Genomic DNA, 25580 nt, shown 5'->3' on the forward strand with positions numbered 1-25580 from the left:
TTTTTCTTGAATTGTATTTAATAAGTCTCTAAATATATATTTTAGTCTATATAAAGTTTACACACAAAAGATTAGGGCAGAAATTGCTCTCTAGTTATTTCACCTGATTAGCCTAGTTAGTGAGAAAGTGTAGTTTATAATAACTTACTCTCTATAACAAGAGTGAATATTCCTATAACTAATAGCCACTATATTGAACATGTGAAATGTCCATGGCTCTGATGAAAGGGGATAGACAGACTTTAGAAGGAGCAGTTCTGGCATCCACAATATGTAACCCGATAACAATCCTGAGATCTCCAATGTCAGGTTTGTTCATGTCATTACTGATGTGTAGAATCTGTATTACAACATGCTGCCAGCCAGTGTTGATGTACTTGCTGAATGGAATTAACCCGGTTAGGCTGCAATGTGATTAGCAACAGCTAATTTATAAAGACGATGGCTTATATAATACATTACACCTGTTCTGTTCTGAAATATAGATCAACCAACTGTGGAACATTCTGCATTACTCCAGTCATTCATATTGTTTCGCACAATCTCTTGGGGATAAAAGTGAATGTCAACTATATTTTTGATACGGTCTTTCTATGATCTCAACATATTGGCATGGTGGAGTCAACACCTAGTTATATCAACAAGGATCCAATAAAATACACTTTCAGGATTGTTCATTAAAGCATGGAGTTAATGGGAAGAGTTCACTAGTTTTACACTGACTGAAGTCATCAACAATGTTTACTCCAGTTACTGTAGTTAACCATTTAATTGAACCTACTGTATAGTTATACAAGTTATTCTCATTGAGATAAAAATCTATTTAGCAAAAGAGACCTGTAGACATGGCTCTTACATACAGGCTACATATAGTTGAAGTCAGAAGTTTACATACACCTTAGCCAAATACATTTAAACTCTTTTTTAATTTTTTTTAATTTTTTAATTTTTTTTACAGTTCATGACATTTAATCCTAGTAAACATTCCCTGTCTTGGGTCAGTTAGGATCACCACTTTATTTTAAGAATGTGAAATGTCAGAATAATAGTAGAGAGAATGATTTATTTCAGCTTTTATTTCTTTCATCACATTCCCAGTGGGTCAGAAGTTTACATACACTCAATTAGTATTTGGTAGCATTGCCTTTACATAGTTTAACTTGGATCAAATGTTTCGGGTAGGCTTCCACAAGCTTCCCACATTAAGTTGGATGAATTTTGGCCCATTCCTCCTGACAGAGCTGGTGTAACTGAGTCAGGTTTGTAGGCCTCCTTGCTCGCACACGCTTTCTCAGTTCTGCCCACAAATTCTTTATAGAATTGAGGTCAGGGTTTTGTGATGGCCACTCCAATACCTGGACTTTGTTGTCCTTAAGACATTTTGCCACAACTTTTGAAGTATGCTTGGGGTCAGTGTCCATATGGAAGACCCATTTGCGACCAAGCTTGAACTTCCTGACTGATGTCTTGAGATGTTGCTTCAATATATCCACATAATCTTTCCCCCTCATGATGCCATCTATTTTGTGAAGTGTAACAGTCCCTCCTGCAGCAAAGCACCCCCACAACATGATTCTACCACCCCCACGGTTGGGATGGTGTTCTTCGGCTTGCAAGCCTCCCCTTTTCTCCTCCAAACATCACAATGGTCATTATGGCCAAACAGTTCTATTTTTGTTTCATGAGACCAGAGGACATTTCACCAAAAAGTATGATCTTTGTCCCCATGTGCAGTTGCAAAACGTAGTTTTTATGGTGGTTATGGAGCAGTGGCTTCTTCCTTGCTGAGCAGCCTTTCAGGTTATGTCGATATAGGACTCGTTTTACTGTGGATATAGATACATTTATACCTGTTTCCTCCATCATCTTCACAAGGTCCTTTGCTGTTGTTCTGGGATTTATTTGCACTTTCGCACCAAAGTACATTCATCTCTAGGAGACAGAATGCGTCTCTTTCCTGAGCGGTATGACGGCTGCGTGGTCCCATGGTGTTTATACTTGCGTAGGCCTAGTACTATATCTCTTGACACAATGATGAAAATAATCATGGCCTCTAAACCTTCAAGCTGCATACTGGACCCTATTCCAACTAAACTACTGAAAGAGCTGCTTCCTGTGCTTGGCCCTCCTATGTTGAACATAATAAACGGCTCTCTATCCACTGGATGTGTACCAAACTCACTAAAAGTGGCAGTAATAAAGCCTCTCTTGAAAAAGCCAAACCTTGACCCAGAAAATATAAAAAACTATCGGCCTATATCGAATCTTCCATTCCTCTCAAAAATTTTAGAGAAGGCTGTTGCGCAGCAACTCACTGCCTTCCTGAAGACAAACAATGTATACAAAATGCTTCAGTCTGGTTTTAGACCCCATCATAGCACTGAGACGGCACTTGTGAAGGTGGTAAATGACATTTTAATGGCATCGGACCGAGGCTCTGCATCTGTCCTCGTGCTCCTAGACCTTAGTGCTGCTTTTGATACCATCGATCACCACATTCTTTTGGAGAGATTGGAAACCCAAATTGGTCTACACGGACATGTTCTGGCCTGGTTTAGATCTTATCTGTCGGAAAGATATCAGTTTGTCTCTGTGAATGGTTTGTCCTCTGACAAATCAACTGTAAATTTCGGTGTTCCTCAAGGTTCTGTTTTAGGACCACTATTGTTTTCACTATATATTTTACCTCTTGGGGATGTTATTCGAAAACATAATGTAAACTTTCACTGCTATGCGGATGACACACAGCTGTACATTTCAATGAAACATGGTGAAGCCCCAAAATTGCCCTCGCTAGAAGCATGTGTTTCAGACATAAGGAAGTGGATGGCTGCAAACTTTCTACTATTAAACTCGGACAAAACAGAGATGCTTGTTCTAGGTCCCAAGAAACAAAGAGATCTTCTGTTGAATCTGACAATTAATCTTAATGGTTGTACAGTCGCCTCAAATAAAACTGTGAAGGACCTCGGCGTTACTCTGGACCCTGATCTCTCTTTTGAAGAACATATCAAGACCATTTCGAGGACAGCTTTTTTCCATCTACGTAACATTGCAAAAATCAGAATCTTTCTGTCCAAAAATGATGCAGAAAAATTAATCCATGCTTTTGTCACTTCTAGGTTAGACTACTGCAATGCTCTACTTTCCGGCTACCCGGATAAAGCACTAAATAAACTTCAGTTAGTGCTAAATACGGCTGCTAGAATCCTGACTAGAACCAAAAAATTTGATCATATTACTCCAGTGCTAGCCTCTCTACACTGGCTTCCTGTCAAAGCAAGGGCTGATTTCAAGGTTTTTACTGCTAACCTACAAAGCATTACATGGGCTTGCTCCTACCTATCTCTCTGATTTGGTCCTGCCGTACATACCTACACGTACGCTACGGTCACAAGACGCAGGCCTCCTAATTGTCCCTAGAATTTCTAAGCAAACAGCTGGAGGCAGGGCTTTCTCCTATAGAGCTCAATTTTTATGGAACGGTCTGCCTACCCATGTCAGAGACGCAAACTCGGTCTCAACCTTTAAGTCTTTACTGAAGACTCATCTCTTCAGTGGGTCATATAATTGAGTGTAGTCTGGCCCAGGAGTGGGAAGGTGAACGGAAAGGCTCTGGAGCAACGAACCGCCCTTGCTGTCTCTGCCTGGCCGGTTCCCCTCTTTCCACTGGGATTCTCTGCCTCTAACCCTGTTACGGGGGCTGAGTCACTGGCTTACTGGGGCTCTCTCATGCCGTCCCTGGGGGTGCGTCACCTGGGTGGGTTGATTCACTGTTGTGGTCAGCCTGTCTGGGTTGGCGCCCCCCCTTGGGTTGTGCCGTGGCGGAGATCTTTGTGGGCTATACTCGGCCTTGTCTCAGGATGGTAAGTTGGTGGTTGAAGATATCCCTCTAGTGGTGTGGGGGCTGTGCTTTGGCAAAGTGGGTGGGGTTATATCCTTCCTGTTTGGCCCTGTCCGGGGGTGTCCTCGGGTGAGGCCACAGTGTCTCCTGACCCCTCCTGTCTCAGCCTCCAGTATTTATGCTGCAGTAGTTTATGTGTCGGGGGGCTAGGGTCAGTTTGTTATATCTGGAGTACTTCTCCTGTCCTATTCGGTGTCCTGTGTGAATCTAAGTGTGCGTTCTCTAATTCTCTCCTTCTCTCTTTCTTTCTCTCTCTCGGAGGACCTGAGCCCTAGGACCATGCCCCAGGACTACCTGACATGATGACTCCTTGCTGTCCCCAGTCCACCTGGCCATGCTGCTGCTCCAGTTTCAACTGGCCTGGGCCCTAGGACCATGTCCCAGGACTACCTGACATGATGACTCCTTGCTGTCCCCAGTCCACCTGGCCATGCTGCTGCTCCAGTTTCAACTGTTCTGCCTTACTATTATTCAACCATGCTGGTCATTTATGAACATTTGAACATCTTGGCCACGTTCTGTTATAATCTCCACCCGGCACAGCCAGAAGAGGACTGGCCACCCCACATATGCTCTCTCTAATTCTCTCTTTATTTCTCTCTCTCGGAGGACCTGAGCCCTAGGACCGTGCCCCAGGACTACCTGACATGATGACTCCTTGCTGTCCCCAGTCCACCTGACTGTGCTGCTGCTCCAGTTTAAACTGTTCTGCCTTATTATTATTCGACCATGCTGGTCATTTATGAACATTTGAACATCTTGGTCATGTTCTGTTATAGTCTCTACCCGGCACAGCCAGAAGAGGACTGGCCACCCCACATAGCCTGGTTCCTCTCTAGGTTTCTTCCTAGGTTTTGGCCTTTCTAGGGAGTTTTTCCTAGCCACCGTGCTTTTACACCTGCATTGTTTGCTGTTTGGGGTTTTAGGCTGGGTTTCTGTACAGCACTTTGAGATATCAGCTGATGTACGAAGGGCTATATAAATAAATTTGATTTGATTTGATTTGATTTACTATTGTTTGTACAGATGAACGTGATACCTTCAGGCGTTTGGAAAGTGCTCCCAAGGATGAACCAGACTCATGGAGGTCTACACATTTTTTTCTGAGGTCTTGGCTGATTTCTTTTGATTTTCCCCTGTTGTCAAGCAAAGAGACACTGAGTTTGAAGGTAGGCCTTGAAATACATCCACTCTGTAACCAATTGTTAGAGAAATTACTTGTGTCATGCACAAAGTAGATGTCCTAACCGACTTACCAAAACTATAGTTATTTAACAAGAAATTTGTGGAGTGGTTGAAAAACGAGTTTTAACGACTCCAACCTAAGTTTATGTAAACTTCGGACTTCAACTGTACATACATGTTACATGTTGTGACATAGCCTACAGTACATGTTGTGACATACCCTACAGTACATGTTGTGACATACCCTACAGTACATGTTGTGACATAGCCTACAGTACATGTTGTGACATACCCTACAGTACATGTTGTGACATAGCCTACAGTACATGTTGTGACATAGCCTACAGTACATGTTGTGACATAGCCTACAGTACATGTTGTGACATAGCCTACAGTACATGTTGTGACATACCCTACAGTACATGTTGTGACATAGCCTACAGTACATGTTGTGACATACCCTACAGTACATGTTGTGATGCACAGTGTGTGGGCACACAGGAAGTGTGGCGAAGCCAGGTAGGAGACCTGCTCCAACTTCCTGTGCTTTTCGGAGGGCAAGAGAGACCGGGCAGGCATCGTGTTATGTTGTGGAGTGCACGGTGTCCCCAGTGCGGGTGCATAGCCCGGTGCGGTACATACCAGCTCCTCGTATCAGCAGGGCTAGAGTGGGCATCGAGCCAGGTGCCATGAAGCCGGCTCTATGCATCTGGTCTTCAGTGCGTCTCCTTGGGCCGGCATACATGGCACCAGCCTTGCGCATGGTGTCCCCGGTTCGCCAGCACAGCCCAGTGCGGGCTATTCCACCTCGCCGCACTGGCAGGGCGACCGGGAGCATTCAACCAGGTAAGGTTGGGCAGGCTCGGTGCTCAGGAGCTCCAGTGCGCCTGCACGGTCCGGTCTATCCAGTACCACCTCCACGCACCAGTCCTCCGGTGGCAGCCCCCCGCACCAGGCTGTCTCTCCGTCTCAGCCCTACAGGTGCTCCCGCCTGTCCAGCGCTGTCAGAGCCTTCCTCCTCTCCAGCGCTGCCAGAGTCTCCTGTCTGTCCAGAGCCGCTAGAGTCTCCCGTCTGTACAGAGCCGCTATAGTCTCCCGTCTGTCCAGAGCCGCTAGAGTCTCCCGTCTGTCCAGAGCCGCTAGAGTCTCCCGTCTGTCCAGAGCCGCAATAGTCTCCCGTCTGTCCAGAGCCGCTAGAGTCTCCCGTCTGTCCAGAGCCGCTAGAGTCTCCCGCCTGCCCAGAGCCGCTAGAGTCTCCCGCCTGTCCAGAGCCGCTAGAGTCTCCCGCCTGTCAAGAGCCGCTAGAGTCTCCCGCCTGTCAAGAGCCGCTAGAGTCTCCTGCCTGTCCAGAGCCGCTAGAGTCTCCTGCCTGTCCAGAACCGCTAGAGTCTCCCGCCTGTCCAGAGCCGCTAGAGTCTCCCGCCTGTCCAGAGCCGCTAGAGTTTCCCGCCTGTCCAGAGCCGCTAGAGTCTCCCGCCTGTCCAGAGCCGCTAGAGTCTCCCGCCTGTCCAGAGCCGCTAGAGTCTCCCGCCTGTCTGCAAGGACCCGCCAGAGCCACCAGTCTGCAAGGAGCCGTCAGAGCCGCCAGTCTGCAAGGAGCCGCCAGAGCCGCCAGTCAGCCAGGATCCGCCAGAGCCGCCAGTCAGCCAGGATCCACCAGAGCTGCCATTCAGCCAGGATCCTCCAGAGCCGCCAGTCAGCCAGGATCCTCCAGAGCCGCCAGTCAGCCAGGATCCACCAGAGCCGCCATTCAGCCAGGATCCGCCAGAGCCGTCAGTCAGCCAGGATCCGCCAGAGCCGTCAGTCAGCCAGGAGCCGCCAGAGCCGTCAACCAGCCTGAGCTATCTCTCAGTCCTGAGCTACCCCTCGGTCCTGAGCTACCCTCGGTCATGAGCTACCCCTCGGTCCTGAGCTACCCCTCGGTCCTGAGCTACCCCTCGGTCATGAGCTACCCCTCGGTCATGAGCTACCCCTCGGTCATGAGCTACCTCTCAGTCATGAGCTGCCCTTCAGTCCGGAGCTGTCCCTCAGTCCGGAGGAGTTTCCTCAGTCATGAGGCACCCCTCAGTCCAGAGGCGCTCCACAGTCCAGTGGGGCCCTTTGTTAGGGTTCCTAGCCCAAGGTCGGCGGCGAGGGTCGCCACTTAAAGGACACTAAGGAGGTGGACAAAGACAATGGTGGAGTGGGGTCCACGTCCAGCGCCAGAACCGCCACCGCGGACAGATGCCCACCCAGACCCTCCCCTATTCCCTGTCTTGGGCAAGTTAGGATCACCACTTTAGGACTGTTTCCAGATAGGACTGTTTCGGGTTTTGCCACGTTTGTTGTTTTGTAACTTGTGTTCATGTTTAGTTTCTCTTATTAAAAAACATGAACTCTAACCACGCTGCATTTTGCCCCCCCCCCCCTCCCCTCCGTTACAGTTTGAGAAGCCATTGTACAACCGGGAGAGCTTTAAGAAAATAATCTTGAACTTATCTTACTCAGCCACTGGAACACAGGAAATGAACATTACAGGCCAGAAAAACGGTAGGAGCAAAATCCTTATTAACAGTTTAAAATGGGTTCAAACAAAACAATAACCTGGAACATAACTAAACATGTGACTGACAAAGATTGTTCAGAGCACCTGACCTGCGTCAATGTGTGATTTAAAGACTAAGCACCTAAATACCATTGCCTCAACAAACACCATAACCTTCAACAAATACTGTACACTCAACGCACCCTCCTCCCCCCTGCGCTCCCTGTTGCTATTCCGGATTTAGCCTTTCTAATTATATTCCAGTCTCTAAATCTGTCACACCTACAGACATGGGAATCTCGCATCCAGCACACGCATGGTCCGAGCATACGCTGTGACTGGCACTCCTTATTTTACCTCAGAGGACAGAGGATATTGTAGGTTACCCTGCTCAAAGTTTAGGGGAGCACAGCAGGTGAGAAAGAGAGACGGGGGGGGGGGGGGTTTGAGAGATAGAGAGACACAAATATCACTTTCACTACAGTATGAAAGGGCGAGAAGTAAAGACAAACAGACAGAGAAACGGACATTACGTAAAGTGGGTAAGAGGTGAGTGGGTTCAGATGTCATTTTTATATGTGGTATCAGGTTGGGCCTTGTGTGGCAGCAGGCCCGGTAGTCCCGGATAGACAGTCCCTCATCATGGGCTCAGTGATATAAGGGGAATCTGGGGCAAACCTATAGCTGCCTGGCCGAGTCTGAGCTGTGACCCACTAGATCTACTGAGCTAGAATGCAGCCTCCAAACTTTCACAGTAGAGTTGGGAGGTGGAGGAATGGAGGGGATGTGGGATGATGGGGTTCTCCACATCACACAGAATGTTACAGTAACATGGAGTCTATTAGGAGTGGGACACAGCATTAATATTACTCTGGTTGGGTGTTTTTTGTATTTTTTTATTAATTATTTGTATACTTGTTTGATATTTTACTGCATATTTAGAAGCTAGTAACATAAGCATTTTGCTACACCCGCTATAACATCTGCTAAACTGTGTATGTAACAAATAAATGTTAATATGATTTGTTAGGGTTAGGTTTAAGGTTGAGGGTTAAGGTTGAACTGGGATGTAGACATGAAGCTAGGGTTAGAGTTAGGGTTGAGATTAGTGTTAGGTTTAACTGGGATGTAGACATGAAGCTAGGGTTAGACTTAGGGTTGAGATTAGTGTTAGGTTTAACTGGGATGTAGACATGAAGCTAGGGTTAGAGTTAGGGTTGAGATTAGTGTTAGGTTTAACTGGGATGTAGACATGAAGCTAGGGTTAGACTTAGGGTTGAGATTAGTGTTAGGTTTAACTGGGATGTGGACATGAAGCTAGGGTTAGAGTTAGGGTTGAGGTTAGTGTTAGGATGGAACTGGGATGTGGACATGAAGCTAGGGTAAGGGTTAGGGTTGAGGTTAGTGTAAGGATGGAACTGGGATGTGGACATGAAGCTAGGGTAAGGGTTAGGGTTGAGGTTAGTGTTTGGATGGAACTGGGATGTGGACATGAAGCTAGGGTAAGGGTTAGGGTTGAGGTTAGTGTAAGGATGGAACTGGGATGTGGACATGAAGCTAGGGTAAGGGTTAGGGTTGAGGTTAGTGCTAGGATGGAACTGGGATGTGGACATGAAGCTAGGGTTAGACTTAGGGTTGAGGTTAGTGTTAGGGTTGAACTGGGATGTGGACACGAAGCTAGGGTTAGAGTTAGGGTTGAGGTTAGTGTTAGGGTTGAACTGGGATGTGGTAGTGAAGCTAGGGTAAGGGTTAGGGTTGAGGTTAGTGTTAGGATGGAACTGGAATGTGGACATGAAGCTAGGTTTAGACTTAGGGTTGAGGTTAGTGTTAGGATGGGATGTGAGGTTAGTGTTAGGATGGTAGGGTTAGACTTAGGGTTGAGGTTAGTGTTAGGATGGAACTGGGATGTGGACATGAAGCTAGGGTAAGGGTTAGGGTTGAGGGGTTAGGATGGAACTGGGATGTGGACATTAGGGGGTTGAGGTTAGTGTTAGGATGGAACTGGGATGTGGACATGAAGCTAGGGTTAGACTTAGGGTTGAGGTTAGTGTTAGGATGGAACTGGGATGTGGACATGAAGCTAGGGTTAGACTTAGGGTTGAGGTTAGTGTTAGGATGGAACTGGGATGTGGACATGAAGCTAGGTTTAGACTTAGGGTTGAGGTTAGTGTTAGGATGGAACTGGGATGTGGACATGAAGCTAGGGTAAGGGTTAGGGTTGAGGTTAGTGTTAGGATGGAACTGGGATGTGGACATGAAGCTAGGGTTAGACTTAGGGTTGAGGTTAGTGTTAGGATGGAACTGGGATGTGGACATGAAGCTAGGGTTAGACTTAGGGTTGAGGTTAGTGTTAGGATGGAACTGGGATGTGGACATGAAGCTAGGGTAAGGGTTAGGGTTAGGTTTAAGGCTAAAGCCAAGGCCAAGGTCAGGATGTTCTCCCATTTAACCCTTTAAAAAGAATAAACCAGTAACCTATAAGTATTATGAGTGGGAAAGAACACATTGTTTGTATCACTGTCTCAGTTGGTTTGTGGCTAGGGCCACCAATCTCTGAACGCAGGGAGAATGTGTACACACTGGGATCATGTATTGAGTATTTACACGTGTCCCAATGTGGAATTTCAACATAAACACAGAGATTCCGGAAGTGATTGATGATTGATAAGCTCAGTTACGTCTTTACGCAACAACAACAGAGGGCTCCTGGCAGTAAACTACCACTTAGGTCACCTCCACATGTTTCTGGGAAACTAAAGTTATAAAGAATAAACTCTGGAGAATAAGTTGTGTAATACAAATAGTAAGTTAGTGTTATAGCGCTATAATAATATGTTTCTAAGAATATGTTTCTAAGAATAAGCAAGTTATTGTTATAATTCAGTTATAACGCAACCCCAATCAGCATCACAGGTCTGATAAATTGCTGCATGTGAAACATGGTAGAGGGAAATCCAGCCCATACTTCTGGTACCTTCTCGCCAAGTCAAGACAGGACTAAGTTCTCCCTCCAACTGGATGCTTGGTCCATTTCCGTGCTCTGATTGTGAAATAGCTTTTGCATTTTGATCCTAGCCAGACATGTAACCGTAGGCAGCCAGAAACATGTAACCTATTCGTTCAAAACCTCTACTCAGTCGCCATTAAATGTAAATACGTCTTTAATTAGGCCATTGCTCAGGACCCCATTAGAACTGAAGAGGCCTGTGAAATGAAGTAATTTTCTAATTTAAATGAAGGATTGCATTTTAGGGAAATAGTATTGACATTATTTCTTCACATGATGCAGAATACTCTCAGTTCTTTGGAATGGATACACCTGATAATAACTTTACACACACTAACTTAGTCAATTGCAAAGAGATTGGACTGAGGTAATTCACTCAAACACACAGGCTATTAGCAGATGCTGTATGTATGGGCACACTTAAAGCATCTGTGAAGCTCGTAGAAAATCCCACAAAGCTGCAGTCAGTGCTGTTACTGTCAGTTGGCCATTGTTCTATGCTGCGCCCTCGTGGCTGTTATTGGTTTGCTGAAGTTGAAATGGACTGGACTTTCAGTCTCCCTGCTGCTGCTTTCTGACCCGTTGCTGAACTCCTGTGGACTTAGGCTGTCACTACAGTTCTTTGCATAGTGGTACGCGGTTAGAAGACCTTCCCCGAAGCAGAGAGACATTTACTCTGTTCCCTCGTTCTCAGGTGTTGTTTGATGTTTTGCATCTTATGACCTCATCATTCTACTGGCTTCCAGAGCCGGATGGACTGGAAATGCTGCATAATTATTTCTACATGGCAGATTAAGTATACACATTTTAAACATATTTGAGGCCTTGGAAGGAGACAGTGAATAGTTATGTACTTCAACTCATTTAAAAAAAGTGATTGGCAAGGCAAAGGTAAATGTGACAGAGTATGGACAAATCTTTATAACTGTGTTGGAGTCAGTGGATATAGGCACATTCAGGAGGTGCAGCAGCTCAGATAGTGACATTGAAAATTATTATGTACAGCTGCATCCTCAGCTGGTCATTCTGTGGTTATTATATACAGTATCTATATAAAGAGAACGAAGGCCTCACCATGGCAACAGAGGTTACTCCATCTTTCCATATCCATCTCTCTCAAACATTGTCTGCACTACATTCCCAATCCAAGAAATGTATCAAAGTAGCCAAGTTTCGGTTTTATTCAGTTACTGACCTCTCTGAAGAGAAGCTTGCAATTCTGCTGTTGGTAACCAACATTTTTTACCGTAGCGTTGACGTTACACTGAAAAAGCGCTATTTCAAAACAAGAACAAGTCCCTCATCATTAGTGATATGTAAGAGGCAGAGAATATCCCGCCTGGGCGGCTTTGCATGAAACAAACAGATGAAAATGTTTTCTTTTGTCTTTTTAGTCGCTTCACATATATTAATTAATATTTATACCTATAAACACTTTTCAAAAAATCTAAATATTCAGTCACATGTACTGGAAAAAGCTCCACTTTTAAATCACAATGATAAATGTACAAAACAATGATAAACATTTCATATAAATGTTATGGTAACAGGTAGAGAGACTTCACTGTCATCATTAAATATCATAATGGAACAAAAATAAACTCAGAGATTCAGCGTTTCCTGAGGTTCTTGTGTTCCCCCTTGAGGACCAGGAGAGGGGAATGGCTTTTACATCACATCATTGAGGAGCTGTTACGAGAGGTCAAAGTGTACCTTATAACAACCAGGGAATGTGATCACAATAGAACCATCATAGAATGAGTGGCTACCATTGTGTTTTAACTACTGTGATCCTCCTACCATTATATTATGTTGCTCAGTGACTGAGTTACATGCTAATGAATCCATTTGACTCCACCCGCCAGGAGCTTGTTAAAACACGGCTATTCAGAAGGGAAAAGGTGGCTGGGTCTGCAATCGTTCAATAGGAATCTGTGTATCATTATGCTACTGATAAATCTCAGACAGAGGTAGGCTATTCATGGTGCACTTTGAACTGGCATGACGCTCACTCTCACTCCTTGAATCACTAAAGAGTCTGATGCTATCAGCCATCACCAGATACCAACCCCAACCTGGTTGTCTTAGTCTAGCCTCACTTCGACCATGTGAATGTCATCTGACCACCTTTCAAAGCAGTCACATCTGTCTGCATTTGATATAATGCACTAAATAAATGTCTGAGCAAATATAAACAGGAAGGGTAGGTGAGAAAATATCATGGACAAAAATGTAAAGTATTTGGAAAAATCTGTACATGTAAACATCACACTTTCACTGAGTCCAAAAAACCAGAAAGAAACAATACAAAGCTTCACATTGGTATACAGTACATTACAACCCCCTGCACAGAACTACAGTCTCTGGCTAATGCAGGAGAAGTAACAAATCAAATAATATCAAGAACAATAGAAGTTTTACAGAGCACCACCAACTGTTAAAACAGGCAAGGGTTGAACTTGAAACCACATACATTTTCTGGAACCGTGCTGTACACCACAGAAAAAATGATTTAGGTTTAAAATGTTTCTTTTACAACCTTTTGTACAGCTATACATATATCTGACCACATCAGCAATCCACAAGTTACTAGGGCTTTTACGCTACATTTTTATAAAACATCTATACGTTAAATTGTCCTGCCAATGCAACGAGAAATCCACTGGAACAAGATATGTCTACAAATGGTTGTGTTTCATTGGTCACAGTAACTGCAGCACAGACATGAAAATGTAGCTCGTAGTCTTAAGACACATTAAGAAGAGACCCTTTTCTGGACACACAAAGAAAAGTGATGCGTTAGTTAGAAACGTGAATTTAGATCAACCCGGCATCAATAACATAATGTGTATCTGCATTGTGATATGTTGTTGTCTAACCTAGCCATCTTAAGATGAATGCACTAATTGTAAGTCGTTCTGGATAAGAGCGTCTGCTAAATGACTAAAATGTCAATTTAAGTGACGATGGCAGTTTACTGGTGGCTGTTGGAGCTTATGGCTGGCCAAAAGTAAAATAGGGGCAAGGTGAAGGAGACATGGAAGACATTTGAGTGTATCAGGACAGAACCCTACCCACTGGGCACAGACGTCAATTCAACATCTATTCCACGTCGGTTCAACGTAATTTCCTAGAAATGACATGGAAACAACATTGATTCAGCCAGTGTGTGCCCCAGTGGGTACACTCTTAGAAAAAAGGGTTCCAAAATGGTTCTTTGGCTGTCCCCATAGGACAAACCTTTTTGATTCCAGGTAGTACTCTTTTTGGTTCCAGGTAGAACTTTTTGGGGTTCCATGTAGAACCCTCTGGGGAAAAGGTTCTACATAGAACCCAATAGGGTTCTACCCTGGAACCACAAATTATTATTTAAAGGATTCTCGTACAGTATGTTCTAGATAGCTATACCTACACTCTTTGAAAAAAAGGTGCTATCAAGTTGATTCATCCAAATGAGTCTATACAAATATTTTTTTTACCTGCATTCAAATGTGTACACACACCTGAGCTCAAAATAACAGTTTCTAAAGCCTGACTAGTCTCGCTAAAATAACATTTCTGAAGTCTGATGCGTGCAAAATATAATTATCTTTTAAAACAGCACTTCTCTTGTGTTGCTAGTAGAAATTCAGATTGAAGTGATTTAGTTAAGACTGTGAGATTGGCTGATTCTTGCCATGTACTTTAAAACCCAATATTGTGCATTTTAATAATGATTTCCAAAATATGTTATCCATAAGATGATCAGTTTAGTGGACAAAAATAATCTACATTTAAATCAATACAGACATCCAAACTAAAAAGTAAAACACACACTCATATCAGCTCTCATCATAGACCACCATGATCAACCCATTGTCAGGCATGTGTATCTTAAATTTGTAAATTGAACATGTGAATCAAGTATGATTGTTCTGTAACAATGTCCGGTTACAAATATATACCGTGTTATTTTATCCTGAGCTGTAAAGTGCTTCCAAACTTGCAATAGATTATACATTTCAAATATAATAAAGAAGTCAAATTATGTCATGGATGGTGACAATAAATAAATTACAGATTATTTTGTGCATGTCATTTTAGACTGTCCTGTTCTTGGAATTATCATCGTCACAGCAATGTAGTAGATATATGTGCTGCTGACATCATTTATTATAAATTACACTGAAATACATTCCTCTCTTATATGAATTATCTGACAAATCTACAGTACATTCGGAAAGTATTCAGACCCTTTCTCCACATTTTGCTATGTTACAGCCTTATTCTAAAATGGATGAAATAAAACATGTTCCTCATCAGTCTACACATAATACTAAATAACGACAAAGCGAAAACAGGTATTTTGACATTTTAGCACATAAAAAAACAAAACAGAAACACCTTATTTACATAAGTATTCAGACCCTTTGCTATGAGACTAGAAATTGAGCTCAGGTGCATCCTGTTTCCATTGATCATCCTTGAGATTGATTGGAGTCCACCTGTGCTGAATTCAATTGATTGGACATGATTTGGAAAGGCACACACCTGTCTCTATAAGGTCCCACAGTTGACAGTGCATGTGTCGAGGCACAGATCTGGGGAAGGGTACCAAAAAATCTCTACAGCATTGAAGGTCCCCAAGAACACAGTGGCCTCCATCATTCTTAAATGGAAGAAGTTTGAAACCATCAAGACTCTTCCTAAAGCTGGCCGCCCGGCCAAACTGAGCAATCGGAGGAGAAAGGCCTTGGTCAGGTAGGTGACCAAGAACTCGATCACTCTGACAGAGCTCCAGAGTTCCTCTGTGGAGATGGGAGAACCTTCCAGAAGGATAGCCATCTCTGCAACACTCCACCAATCAAGCCTTTATGGTAACCACTCACCAATAAAAGGCACATGACAGCCCACTTGGAGTTTGCCAAAAGGCACCTAAAGGACTCTGACCATTAGAAACAAGATTCTCTGGTCTGATGAAACCTAGAGTTAACTCTTTGGCCTGTATTCCAAGCATCACATCTGGATGAAACCTGGCACAATCCCTCCGGTGAAGCATGGTGGTGGCAGCATCATGCTGTGGGGATGTTTTTCAGCGGCAGGGACTGGGAGACTAGTCAGGATCGAAGGAAAGATAAACAGAGAAAAACAAAGAAAAATACACAGAGATCCTTGATGAAAACCTGCTCTAGAATGCTCAGGACCTCAGACTGGGGCGACGTTTCACCTTCCAACAGAACAACGACCTTCAGCACACAGCCAAGACAACACAGTCGTGGCTTCGAGACAAGTCTCTGAATGTCCTTGAGGGGCCTAGCCAGAGCCCGGACTTGAACCCGATTGAACATCTCTGGAGAGACCTGAAAAAAACTGTACAGCGACGCTACCCATCCAACCTGACAGAGCTTGAGAGGATCTGCAGAAAATAATGGGAGGAACTCCCCAAATACAGGTGTGCCAAGCTTGTAGCGTCATACCCAAGAAGACTTGAGGCTGTAATCGCTGCCAAAGGTACTTCAACAAAGTACTTTGTACAAAGTACAAAGTAGAGTAAAGGGTCTGAATACTTATGTAAATGTATATTTAAGTTTTTAATATGTAATAAATTACATGTTTTTTACTTTGCTAATTATGAGGTATTGAGTGTAGATTGATGAGGGAAAAAAACGATGTAATCAATCTTAGAATAAGGCTGTAACATAACAAAATGTGGAAAAGTCAAGGTGTCCAAATACTTTCCTAATGCACTGTTTAAGGTGCTGACCAGGTTGACTACTTAAAATAATTTAAGTGTACAGAGCATTTTTTTTTACTAAAGAGCTTTGAAAGGGCAACTCCACTTCACTTACACAACAAACCAAAATAATGCCAACGTTTACCAACAATAAAACGACCACTTAGGACAAAGTGCTCAAATGACTGGCCTGTCAAAGTATGTTGATAGAGAGGATGTTACGGCTACAGTACTCTGTGCTGCTCTCACATACAGTGCACACACCATAGCAAGGAACTGTTGAGTAAACTGTGATGCCATCACACATGATCAAGATTGTCTTTTGCTTCTTTTTTAAACCATGTGTTTTGTGTCATAATTTCTGCTAATGAGAAATGCAAAGACCGGTAAGAAAAAGGAGTTGAGGTGGAGAGAATATGGTGGGATTTTGAGGGAAATCTTTCTCTATAGCAGACCGACAGCCGTTACAAGGAGCACAATGCATTCACCATACATTTCCATGAGACGACCATGTGACGTTCACGAGACAAAGTTTATGACACAACCATATGCTGTTCATATCTGACTGACTTAAACCAACCCAAACTGTTAGTCTCTGAAATAAACTCAAATTACTGAACAAAGGTTCATTGACCTCAAGTCTACTATCATTGTATATCAGGTTCTGTCCTATTCACATCTGTCTGATTGGTGCCAGTCAATGAAAGGCCTCAGTTATGAGGTTCCAGATAAAGAAGAGCATCTTTCAGAACAGACAACAATGAAGCTACAGTGCTGCCATGAGACATACTTTCTTTTTACACAGCATTCCTGATTGACAAATGACGTTACTGCTCCCAGCGGAGCATTACAAAATATTATGGGATGTTTGTGGTATATCTGCTATCTCTGGGGAATGTTTTACAGGCTAGCTCATCATGCTGAGACTAAAAGCATGAGGAGGAGGTAGAGGTACGCTAAGAAGACCTCCCTTTGCACAAAGTCCCACAAAAAGACAGAGTATGTGGAAATTGGCTTGCATTTACTGATTATCTTCCATATTGCACCCTGTTACACACTTTTCCCAGAAGCATGAACCTTTTGCCTACAATCCAAAGCCTGTAGGTTTGGACACATTACAGTACTTTACCCTCCAGGTTTAACATCCCCCTTTTCTATGATCACACTTTGCATACCTAAACCTTCAAACTTTAAAAAGTACTGTTGAGGTTAACAGAGCAGTGTCATAATGCCAAATATGAAGCAATAATTCATGTTTGACAACTACCTCCTCAGTTTAGAAAGAAAATCCATGGAAGGAGGTGACTTTGCGGTGTTTCTGGGGTATGAATGAAGTGGGTGAGGAGTAGGTTTGTTATGGGAATGTAAAAAGCTAACTGGGCACTAAGATTAGTTTGAATGTATGGATTTTATATTTGTGTAAATTCTTTGCATTCCTGTGACCATATACAGTATCTACTATCTGTATGGCCCAATTGTGCGATGCAGTTTTACTCCTAGTCTTTACTTTGACACTTTACTCAGTTAAACTCTTAATTAAGTGCCTGTCTGTCTGTCTGTCTGTCTGTCTGTCTGTCTGTCTGTCTGTCTGTCTGTCTGTCTGTCTGTCTGTCTGTCTGTCTGTCTGTCTGTCTGTCTGTCTGTCTGTCTAAATGTGTTTGACTGAGGGTGATAGTACAGACAGACAGCCTGGGGAGACGGGTCTTGGCACGGCATAGTTCGTCCGGTCTGGCCTGTTTATGGTTCAGTTCTGCTGCAGGATCAGGTTCTCCAGCTCGTCTGCAGATCGGAGCAGGAAGGCGGCAGACTCTCGGTACCCGGCGATGAGCTGCCTCACCGCTGTGACCTCAGGGGGGCTGAGCTGAGCCGAGGCACCTCCCCCACCTCCACCCTGACCACTGTGACTGTTAGAACTGGAGGAAGAGGATGTAGGAGCCACAGACTTCATACTGAGATCAGTGGGACCTGGAGAGAGAAATGATAGTGTACTTTAAGTGTGATAACCCCATACAGTAAAGAAAGCACAAGATTACTGGGTCACAATTGATTAGATTAGTCCATCTGTAGATGCTCTACAGATGGTCATACTGTCAACAAACTAGCTGTTGCTATGCAACTGCTTCCTAAGGTTAGGGTTAGGGTAAGGTTTAGAAAAACATTAGGGTAAGGGTTAAGGTTTAGAGTTAGAGTTAGGGCTAGGTAAGGGTTAAGGTTTAGAGTTAGAGTTAGGGCTAGGTAAGGGTTAAGGTTTAGAGTTAGAGTTAGGGCTAGGTAAGGGTTAAGGTTGGGGCTAGTAGATAGTTCGTTAAAAAATTACTGATAGTCTGTAGATACCCTGTTGAGCATCTACAGATGGACTATCCAAATAAAGTGTTACCAATTATTTATATACAATATAGGCAATCAATAATCACACTAATATAGATACAGGTACATACAGTACAAAAACACATTCTAACTGAATCTCAGTCTAGGACTTGGGTAGAAGCTAATTACCATTGGTCTGTGTGGTGGTGGCACCGGTGGTCGGCAGGTTGTTGCTCATTGCTCCGTAACTGCGGAAGCTGTAGTTGAGGCCCCTGTTGGTGCCGTTGGTGTATACTGGGTCCTGGGACTGGGAGTAGGCTGAGGCAGCCAGGGAGAAGCCTGAGGAGGCAACTGAGGCCGGGTCCCTGGAGCCGTTCTTATCAGCAGTAGCAGGTTCCTCCTACAGGAGTAGCTACAATAGTTATTACACTGTAATAGGAAAAATAACATAGTAATAAGAACATGTACATTTTTAGCAAGATATACAGTATTTGAATCTACTGTATGTACATACTGGTAATGATGTTACCGACAGAAGAACATGGACTTCATCTACTGTCATGTATAAACAAACACACTCCAAAATAACATGAATTAACAAATACAATACAAAACATTCTGTGAACACATAAATACATGTACACTCACAGGGCCTTGATAGACATCTAGTCGCATCCTCTTGGCAGCGTTGCGTGTCTCACTTTCACAAGCAGCAGCGAGAATGTTCTCTGCCATGGCAGAGGTGAGGTGTGGGGGTGTGGGCCGTGTCTGACAGCACAGACAATAGTGTTAAGGGTGTGCAGTATAATATTCATGTGTGAATGAGTGAATATTTATGCATGTTCATGAAACTTGATTCTGAAATTTTACATTGGCAGATACAAAATGATAGCTTTCTACAAATCCTGGCCATCCCAGTCTCTACAAACAATCAACCCCTTTCAAATTAAATTCCAAGTTCAAGAACACTGGGAAACTGTGGCACTCCAAAATGTTTCTAAATCAGAGAATCAAGAGCATGTGGGAGGGTGTTGGAAGTATTTACAGGTTGCAGTGTTGTTACATTGAACCAGTGGCGACACGTCATTCTGTTTTGTGCACCACATTTTTAGCTGCAAAAAACTAAAACTAACTGAAAATATGTATACACGTACTAATGCCAAAATATATATACATGTATTAATGCCAAAATAACATGCAAAGCAGGCAAACCCACCCCCCAAAATATATATATTATTGTTTTTTGGGGGGTTGGGTTTGCCTGTTTTGCATGTTATTTTGGCATTAATACATGTTCCATATCACTTTGCAAACAATGTTAAAAAAAATCTAAATCATTAAGTTAATAAAGCTGCATACAAACTGCTATTCAGTGGAGTGGGTGTGTGGTTCTAATTCTGAGTTTAAGGGTCTCTTTTCCAAGCTTAAAATTATAAACATTCAACATTGGCCATGCTGTCAATCCAGCATGATTTCTGCCACACCCAAAACAACTGTTAACTCGTAACTGGGAAATCTGACTTCAGTGAGTTCAAAACAACTGGGAACATGGGAAAAAAACTAGCTAACCTATAACCTGTTTTAGAGAAATGTAATCATTGAATATTGTAAGAGCTTTCATTGTCTGCTTATATGCCCCCTTTTATTTATCCTACGGTTCTGACTTGGTGTACAGGGAGAACACTGTAAGAAAAGAATGGCCATGTTCTGAATTCTGTAGCTGTACATGACAAGTGTTGAACAAATAGTTGTATTGACCACGTCCGTCCTAGCTCGCTCATTAATGTCTTAATCGAAATTACGGATTGCCTCTTATCCGCTTTTCGTCCCCTTATGCCATAGTTTGTATATCTCAATTGTCATTAGGAACCACATTTGTTTAAGCAAATCAGCCATATCAGCTGTTTTTTTTGAAGGCAGTAAATTAGGCTGAATGAACTGTTTCGCTGCCAGATAAGATAGCCAGATGTAACAGTGGTAATGTGTTGGGACTGCTGTTGGGACTCTACTGTTAGGACAGATTTATGTAGGCCCTAACAGTTTGTGGGCAGAGTTTGTCACAGTTATAGTGCAATTAATCTATTGTTTCAGTGTTGTGTAGTGGCTTTGGAGGCATACATCCCCAATTTTTTAAATTTTGTTTGCCCCACCAAGATTTACATGCTATAATCGCCACTGCATTGAGCACATCTTCCACACTTATAGTTCCCAGTTCGAACAGTAAGGCATTTGGAAAGAATGGACCAGCGCGTCTCTGATCGTCTGTATGAGAACACACCAGGCTGGAGCATCAGCTCTGTTTGTAGAATAGGCCAATGTTTGAAGTCTGTTACAAATCACAGCCATGACGTGCTGTCCTTTTCGGGCTTCTGAGCTAGAAATTATGGTCTGGGCATGTTCGTGTGCTGCTGTTTTCCAATGTTCTTGAACTTGGGATTTCACTTGAAGTCATTGTCATATATGGCAACTAATAAAGTCCACTCTACAATCAACCCCCCTTCGTAAGATCATAAGACTACCATCTACTAATATATCCTTCCTGTTTGGCCCTGTCCGGGGGTGTCCTCAGATGGGGCCACAGTGTCTCCTGACCCCTCCTGTCTCAGCCTCCAGTATTTATGCTGCAGTAGTTTATGTGTCGGGGGGCTAGGGTCAGTTTGTTATATCTGGAGTACTTCTCCTGTCCTATTCGGTGTCCTGTGTGAATCTAAGTGTGCGTTCTCTAATTCTCTCCTTCTCTCTTTCTTTCTCTCTCTCGGAGGACCTGAGCCCTAGGACAATGCCCCAGGACTACCTGACATGATGACTCCTTGCTGTCCCCAGTCCACCTGGCCGTGCTGCTGCTCCAATTTCAACTGTTCTGCCTTATTATTATTCGACCATGCTGGTCATTTATGAACATTTGAACATCTTGGCCATGTTCTGTTATAATCTCCACCCAGCACAGCCAGAAGAGGACTGGCCAACCCACATATGCTCTCTCTAATTCTCTCTTTCTTTCTCTCTCTCGGAGGACCTGAGCCCTAGGACCATGCCCCAGGACTATCTGACACGATGACTCCTTGCTGTCCCCAGTCCACCTGACCGTGCTGCTGCTCCAGTTTCAACTGTTCTGCCTTATTATTATTCAACCATGCTGGTCATTTATGAACATTTGAACATCTTGGCCATGTTCTGTTATAATCTCCACCCGGCACAGCCAGAAGAGGACTGGCCACCCCACATAGCCTGGTTCCTCTCTAGGTTTCTTCCTAGGTTTTGGCCTTTCTAGGGAGTTTTTCCTAGCCACCGTGTTTCTACACCTGCATTGCTTGCTGTTTGGAGTTTTAGGCTGGGTTTCTGTACAGCACTTTGAGATATCAGCTGATGTACGAAGGGCTATATCAATACATTTGATTTGATTTGATTTGGGAGGGGGGCTAGGGACTATGGGGAGGATACTGAGGGGAACAGTGCCTACCTCAAAACCAACCTTCTTCATACGGCGGCAGGACTTGAGGTAGGTGCGGATGCGCTTGCGGGAGCGCTCCTGGAACTCAGGGAACTGTCGGCTACATGACTCGATGATGGCCTGGATCTTCTCCTTGGGCTGCTTGGAGATGGGCACCATGCGGTCCAGGTTCTCATCCACAAACAGACGAACAAACATCTGAGAGGGTAGAGATGAAGGGAGGAGAGCGAGGAGGATTGGGTGTATAAGGGAGGAAAGGGGGAAGATAGGTTTAGAAGGGAGACGAGATGATGGGAGGTGTAGAGGGGAGATAGGAGGAGGGGGTGTAGAGTAGGGGGAAGCAGGAGGGGTATGTGTAAACAGACAACAAGAGCAACAGCAGAAGTGGGGGAGTAAACATGGAGGTAGAGCATGAAAGAGGGTGCAAAGAAAAGGAGAGGCATTAAATAAAGAGGGGGGAGAGATGAGAGGAGAGAAGATATAGTGAATGCAAAAAAAACATTCAAAATGCACAATAAGGTTGAGGAGTGCCATTTTACATTTTCTCTCTGACATTTATATTATTTTGAAAAAGTGCTAACTTAACTTCTTTGTAGATATTTGGGTTGCATGAAGACAAATTGTGTTGCATAAAGGCCAATTTCTTCAATTTCTTGAAGTATATATTTAGTTGTGACAGCTGCGATGATACTCTTACATTAAATGCTTTCAGCCTCTCTGGGTCCATTCCCTCAGCATCAGTGATCTTGTCACTGTCATCTTGGTCGTCATGATCGTCATCATCATCATCGATGATCTGAGCACGCCCAGAGGTCAGGTCCTCAGCACTCATGCTCAGTTCTGTCTTCAATGAGTCATAGCTTCCGGGGCGGTGCTGAGGAGACTGTAAACACCCACAAAGAAACAAACACGGTTACTATTGCCACAGATAAGGACACAAAACAGCATTCAAGTTGTAATAAAACATCTGGTGTGGCTATCACCACAACACCATATTCAAATGGATTTTCTGTCCTTACCCTGTTGCCGTAGTCTGGTTTCCCAGGGGACTTCCTCGTAGCGTCAGCTGAGTAGGGCGTCCCAACAGGGCTCCCCACAGGCAGCAGTCTGTCAGTCAGATTGACTGGTTGCTGGTCCTCTGAGGAGGAAGAGGAGGAGGTGGTGGTGCTAAAGTCCAGGGGAGCACTCACCCCGTTCTCAGTCACCTCCCTGTATGGAGCCACAACCATTGCCTCGAGGGGGGTCAGGGATGGCAGTCCGTTGGCACTCTCAGAGTCGTCATCTGAAAGAGAGAGAGAGAGCGAGCGAGCGGGTGGCATGCTGTCAATTAACTTCTGAGCCACATCCTGACTGATGGCAGCCCATTCTTGCATAATCAATGTTTGGAGTTTGTCTGAATTTGTGGGTTTTTGTTTGTCCACCCACCTCTTGAGGACTGACCACATGTTCTCAATGGGATTAAGGTCTGGGGAGTTTCCTGGCCATGGACACAAAATATCGATGTTTTGTTCCCCGAGGCACTTAGTTATCGTCATGCTGGGAAAGGCATTGTTCATCACCAAACTGGAGGAAACTTCTTGTTGTGTTCTTAGGAAAAATTGTGAGTGAGCCCTTCCCTTGGCTGAGAAGCAACCCCACACATGAATGGTCTCAGGATGCTTTACTGTTGGCATGACACAGGTCCGATGGTAGCGCTCACCTTGTCTTCTCCGGACAAGCTTTTTTCCGGATGCCCCAAACAATCGGAAAAGGGATTCATCAGAGAAAATGATTTTACCCCCGTCTTCAGCAGTCCAATCCCTGTACCTTTTGCATAATATCAGTCTGTCCCTGATGTTTTTCCTGGAGAGAAGTGGCTTCTTTGCGGCCCTTCTTGATACCAGGCCATCCTCCAAAAGTCTTTGCCTCACTGTGCGTGCAGATGCACTCACACCTGCCTGCTGCCATTCCTGAGCAAGCTCTATACTGGTGGTGCCCTGATCCCACAGCTGAATAAACTTTAGGAGACGGTCCTGGCACTTGCTGGACTTTCTTGGGCGCCCTGAAGCCTTCTTCAAAACAATTGAAACGCTCTCCTTGAAGTTCTTGATGATCTGATAAATGGTTGATTTGGATGCAATCTTACTGGCAGCAATATCCTTGCCTGTGAAGCCCTTTTTGGGCAAAGCAATGATGACGGCACGTGTGTCCTTGCAGGTAACCATGGCTGACAGAGGAAGAACAATGATTCCAAACACCACCCTCCTTTTGAAGCTTCCAGTCTGTTATTCGAACTCAATCAGAATGACAGAGTGATCTCCAGCCTTGTCCTCGTCAACACTCACACCTGTGTTAACGAGAGAATCACTGACATGATGTCAGCTGGTCCTTTTGTGGCAGGGCTGAAATGCAGTGGAAATGTTTTTGGGGGATTCGGTTCATTTGCATGGCAAAGGGGGACTTTGCAATCTGATCATCTGATCACTCTTCATAACATTCTGGAGTATATGCAAATTGACATCATACAAACTGAGGCAGCAGACTTTGTGAAAATATATCTTTGTGTCGTTCTCAAAACGTTTGGCCACGACTGTACATCCCAAATCACCTCAACCAATGAAAACAGGGACATACTGTAAACAAACAAACATACAGTACGCACAAACACACAAAAAGGCTTACCGTCTTCCTCTTTCAATGCGGCTTGTGGGCTGTGTACCATCCCTCCATTGGGGGGACTGAGCTCAGGGACAGGGGGACGCTCAGCAGAGACCCACGTGGACTCAGCCATATCCATGTCCTCACTGCTCACCGAACTTTCATCCTGAGAAGAGAGAGAGAGAGAGAGAGAGAGAGAGAGAAAGAGAGAAAATTTAGACATTTCTCAAATGAGGATTTCGTCCCTGAGGACGATTGAATAGGCTGCTGAAGATTTGATTGTATTTAATTTATTACGATCCGAATTAGCCGACGCCAATGGCAACAGCTAATGTTACTGGGGTCCGACATAACGAACAAGACATTATAGACTAGAGACTATACAATTAATATCCATTTAAAAACATTAACATGTAGTGTGTGTGTGAGGGCATCTATCAGTTACACATACATGTTGCGAGGTGTCGCTTTATTAGTTTTTTAAAACCAGATTTGCTGTTCACTTACGCTATATAAGATGGAAGGGAGTTCCATACACTCATGGCTCTGTATAATACTGTACGTATCCTTGAATTTGTTGTCAACACCCCTGGTGGCATGTCTGATAACAATAAAGAGCAAAAGCGGCTCTGTTCTGGGCCAGCTACATTTTAACTTGGTCTTTCTTTGCAGCATTTGACTATATGACTGGACAATAATAAAGATAAGATAAAACTACAGCCTGCAAGACTTGTTTGTAGAGTGTGGTGTCCAAAAATCAGAGCATCTCTTCATTACGGACAGACCTCTCCCCATTTTTACAACCATTGAATCTCTATGTTTTGACCATGACAGTTTCTTCAACTTGTTCAA

At 43.9% G+C, this 25580-nt stretch overlaps 1 protein-coding gene across 1 annotated transcript in view; it reads right to left on the bottom strand.

The window, feature by feature from the left end:
• Positions 1-17904: 17904 nt before the first annotated feature.
• Positions 17905-25580, bottom strand: part of LOC115132359 (nucleolar protein 4-like) — a 37912-nt gene continuing 30236 nt past the window's right edge. Inside the window, exons 5-11 of the mRNA XM_029664939.2 lie at positions 24753-24894; positions 23111-23373; positions 22789-22974; positions 22101-22289; positions 19289-19408; positions 18830-19040; positions 17905-18298 (exon numbers count right to left, since the gene is read on the bottom strand). Coding sequence (XP_029520799.2) covers positions 18078-18298; positions 18830-19040; positions 19289-19408; positions 22101-22289; positions 22789-22974; positions 23111-23373; positions 24753-24894 — 1332 coding nt within the window. The 3' untranslated portion in view covers positions 17905-18077. The remainder of the gene's footprint in view (positions 18299-18829; positions 19041-19288; positions 19409-22100; positions 22290-22788; positions 22975-23110; positions 23374-24752; positions 24895-25580) is intronic.

The sequence above is a fragment of the Oncorhynchus nerka genome, linkage group LG7 (genome assembly GCF_034236695.1).
Source record: "Oncorhynchus nerka isolate Pitt River linkage group LG7, Oner_Uvic_2.0, whole genome shotgun sequence".
Lineage (NCBI taxonomy): Eukaryota > Metazoa > Chordata > Actinopteri > Salmoniformes > Salmonidae > Oncorhynchus > Oncorhynchus nerka.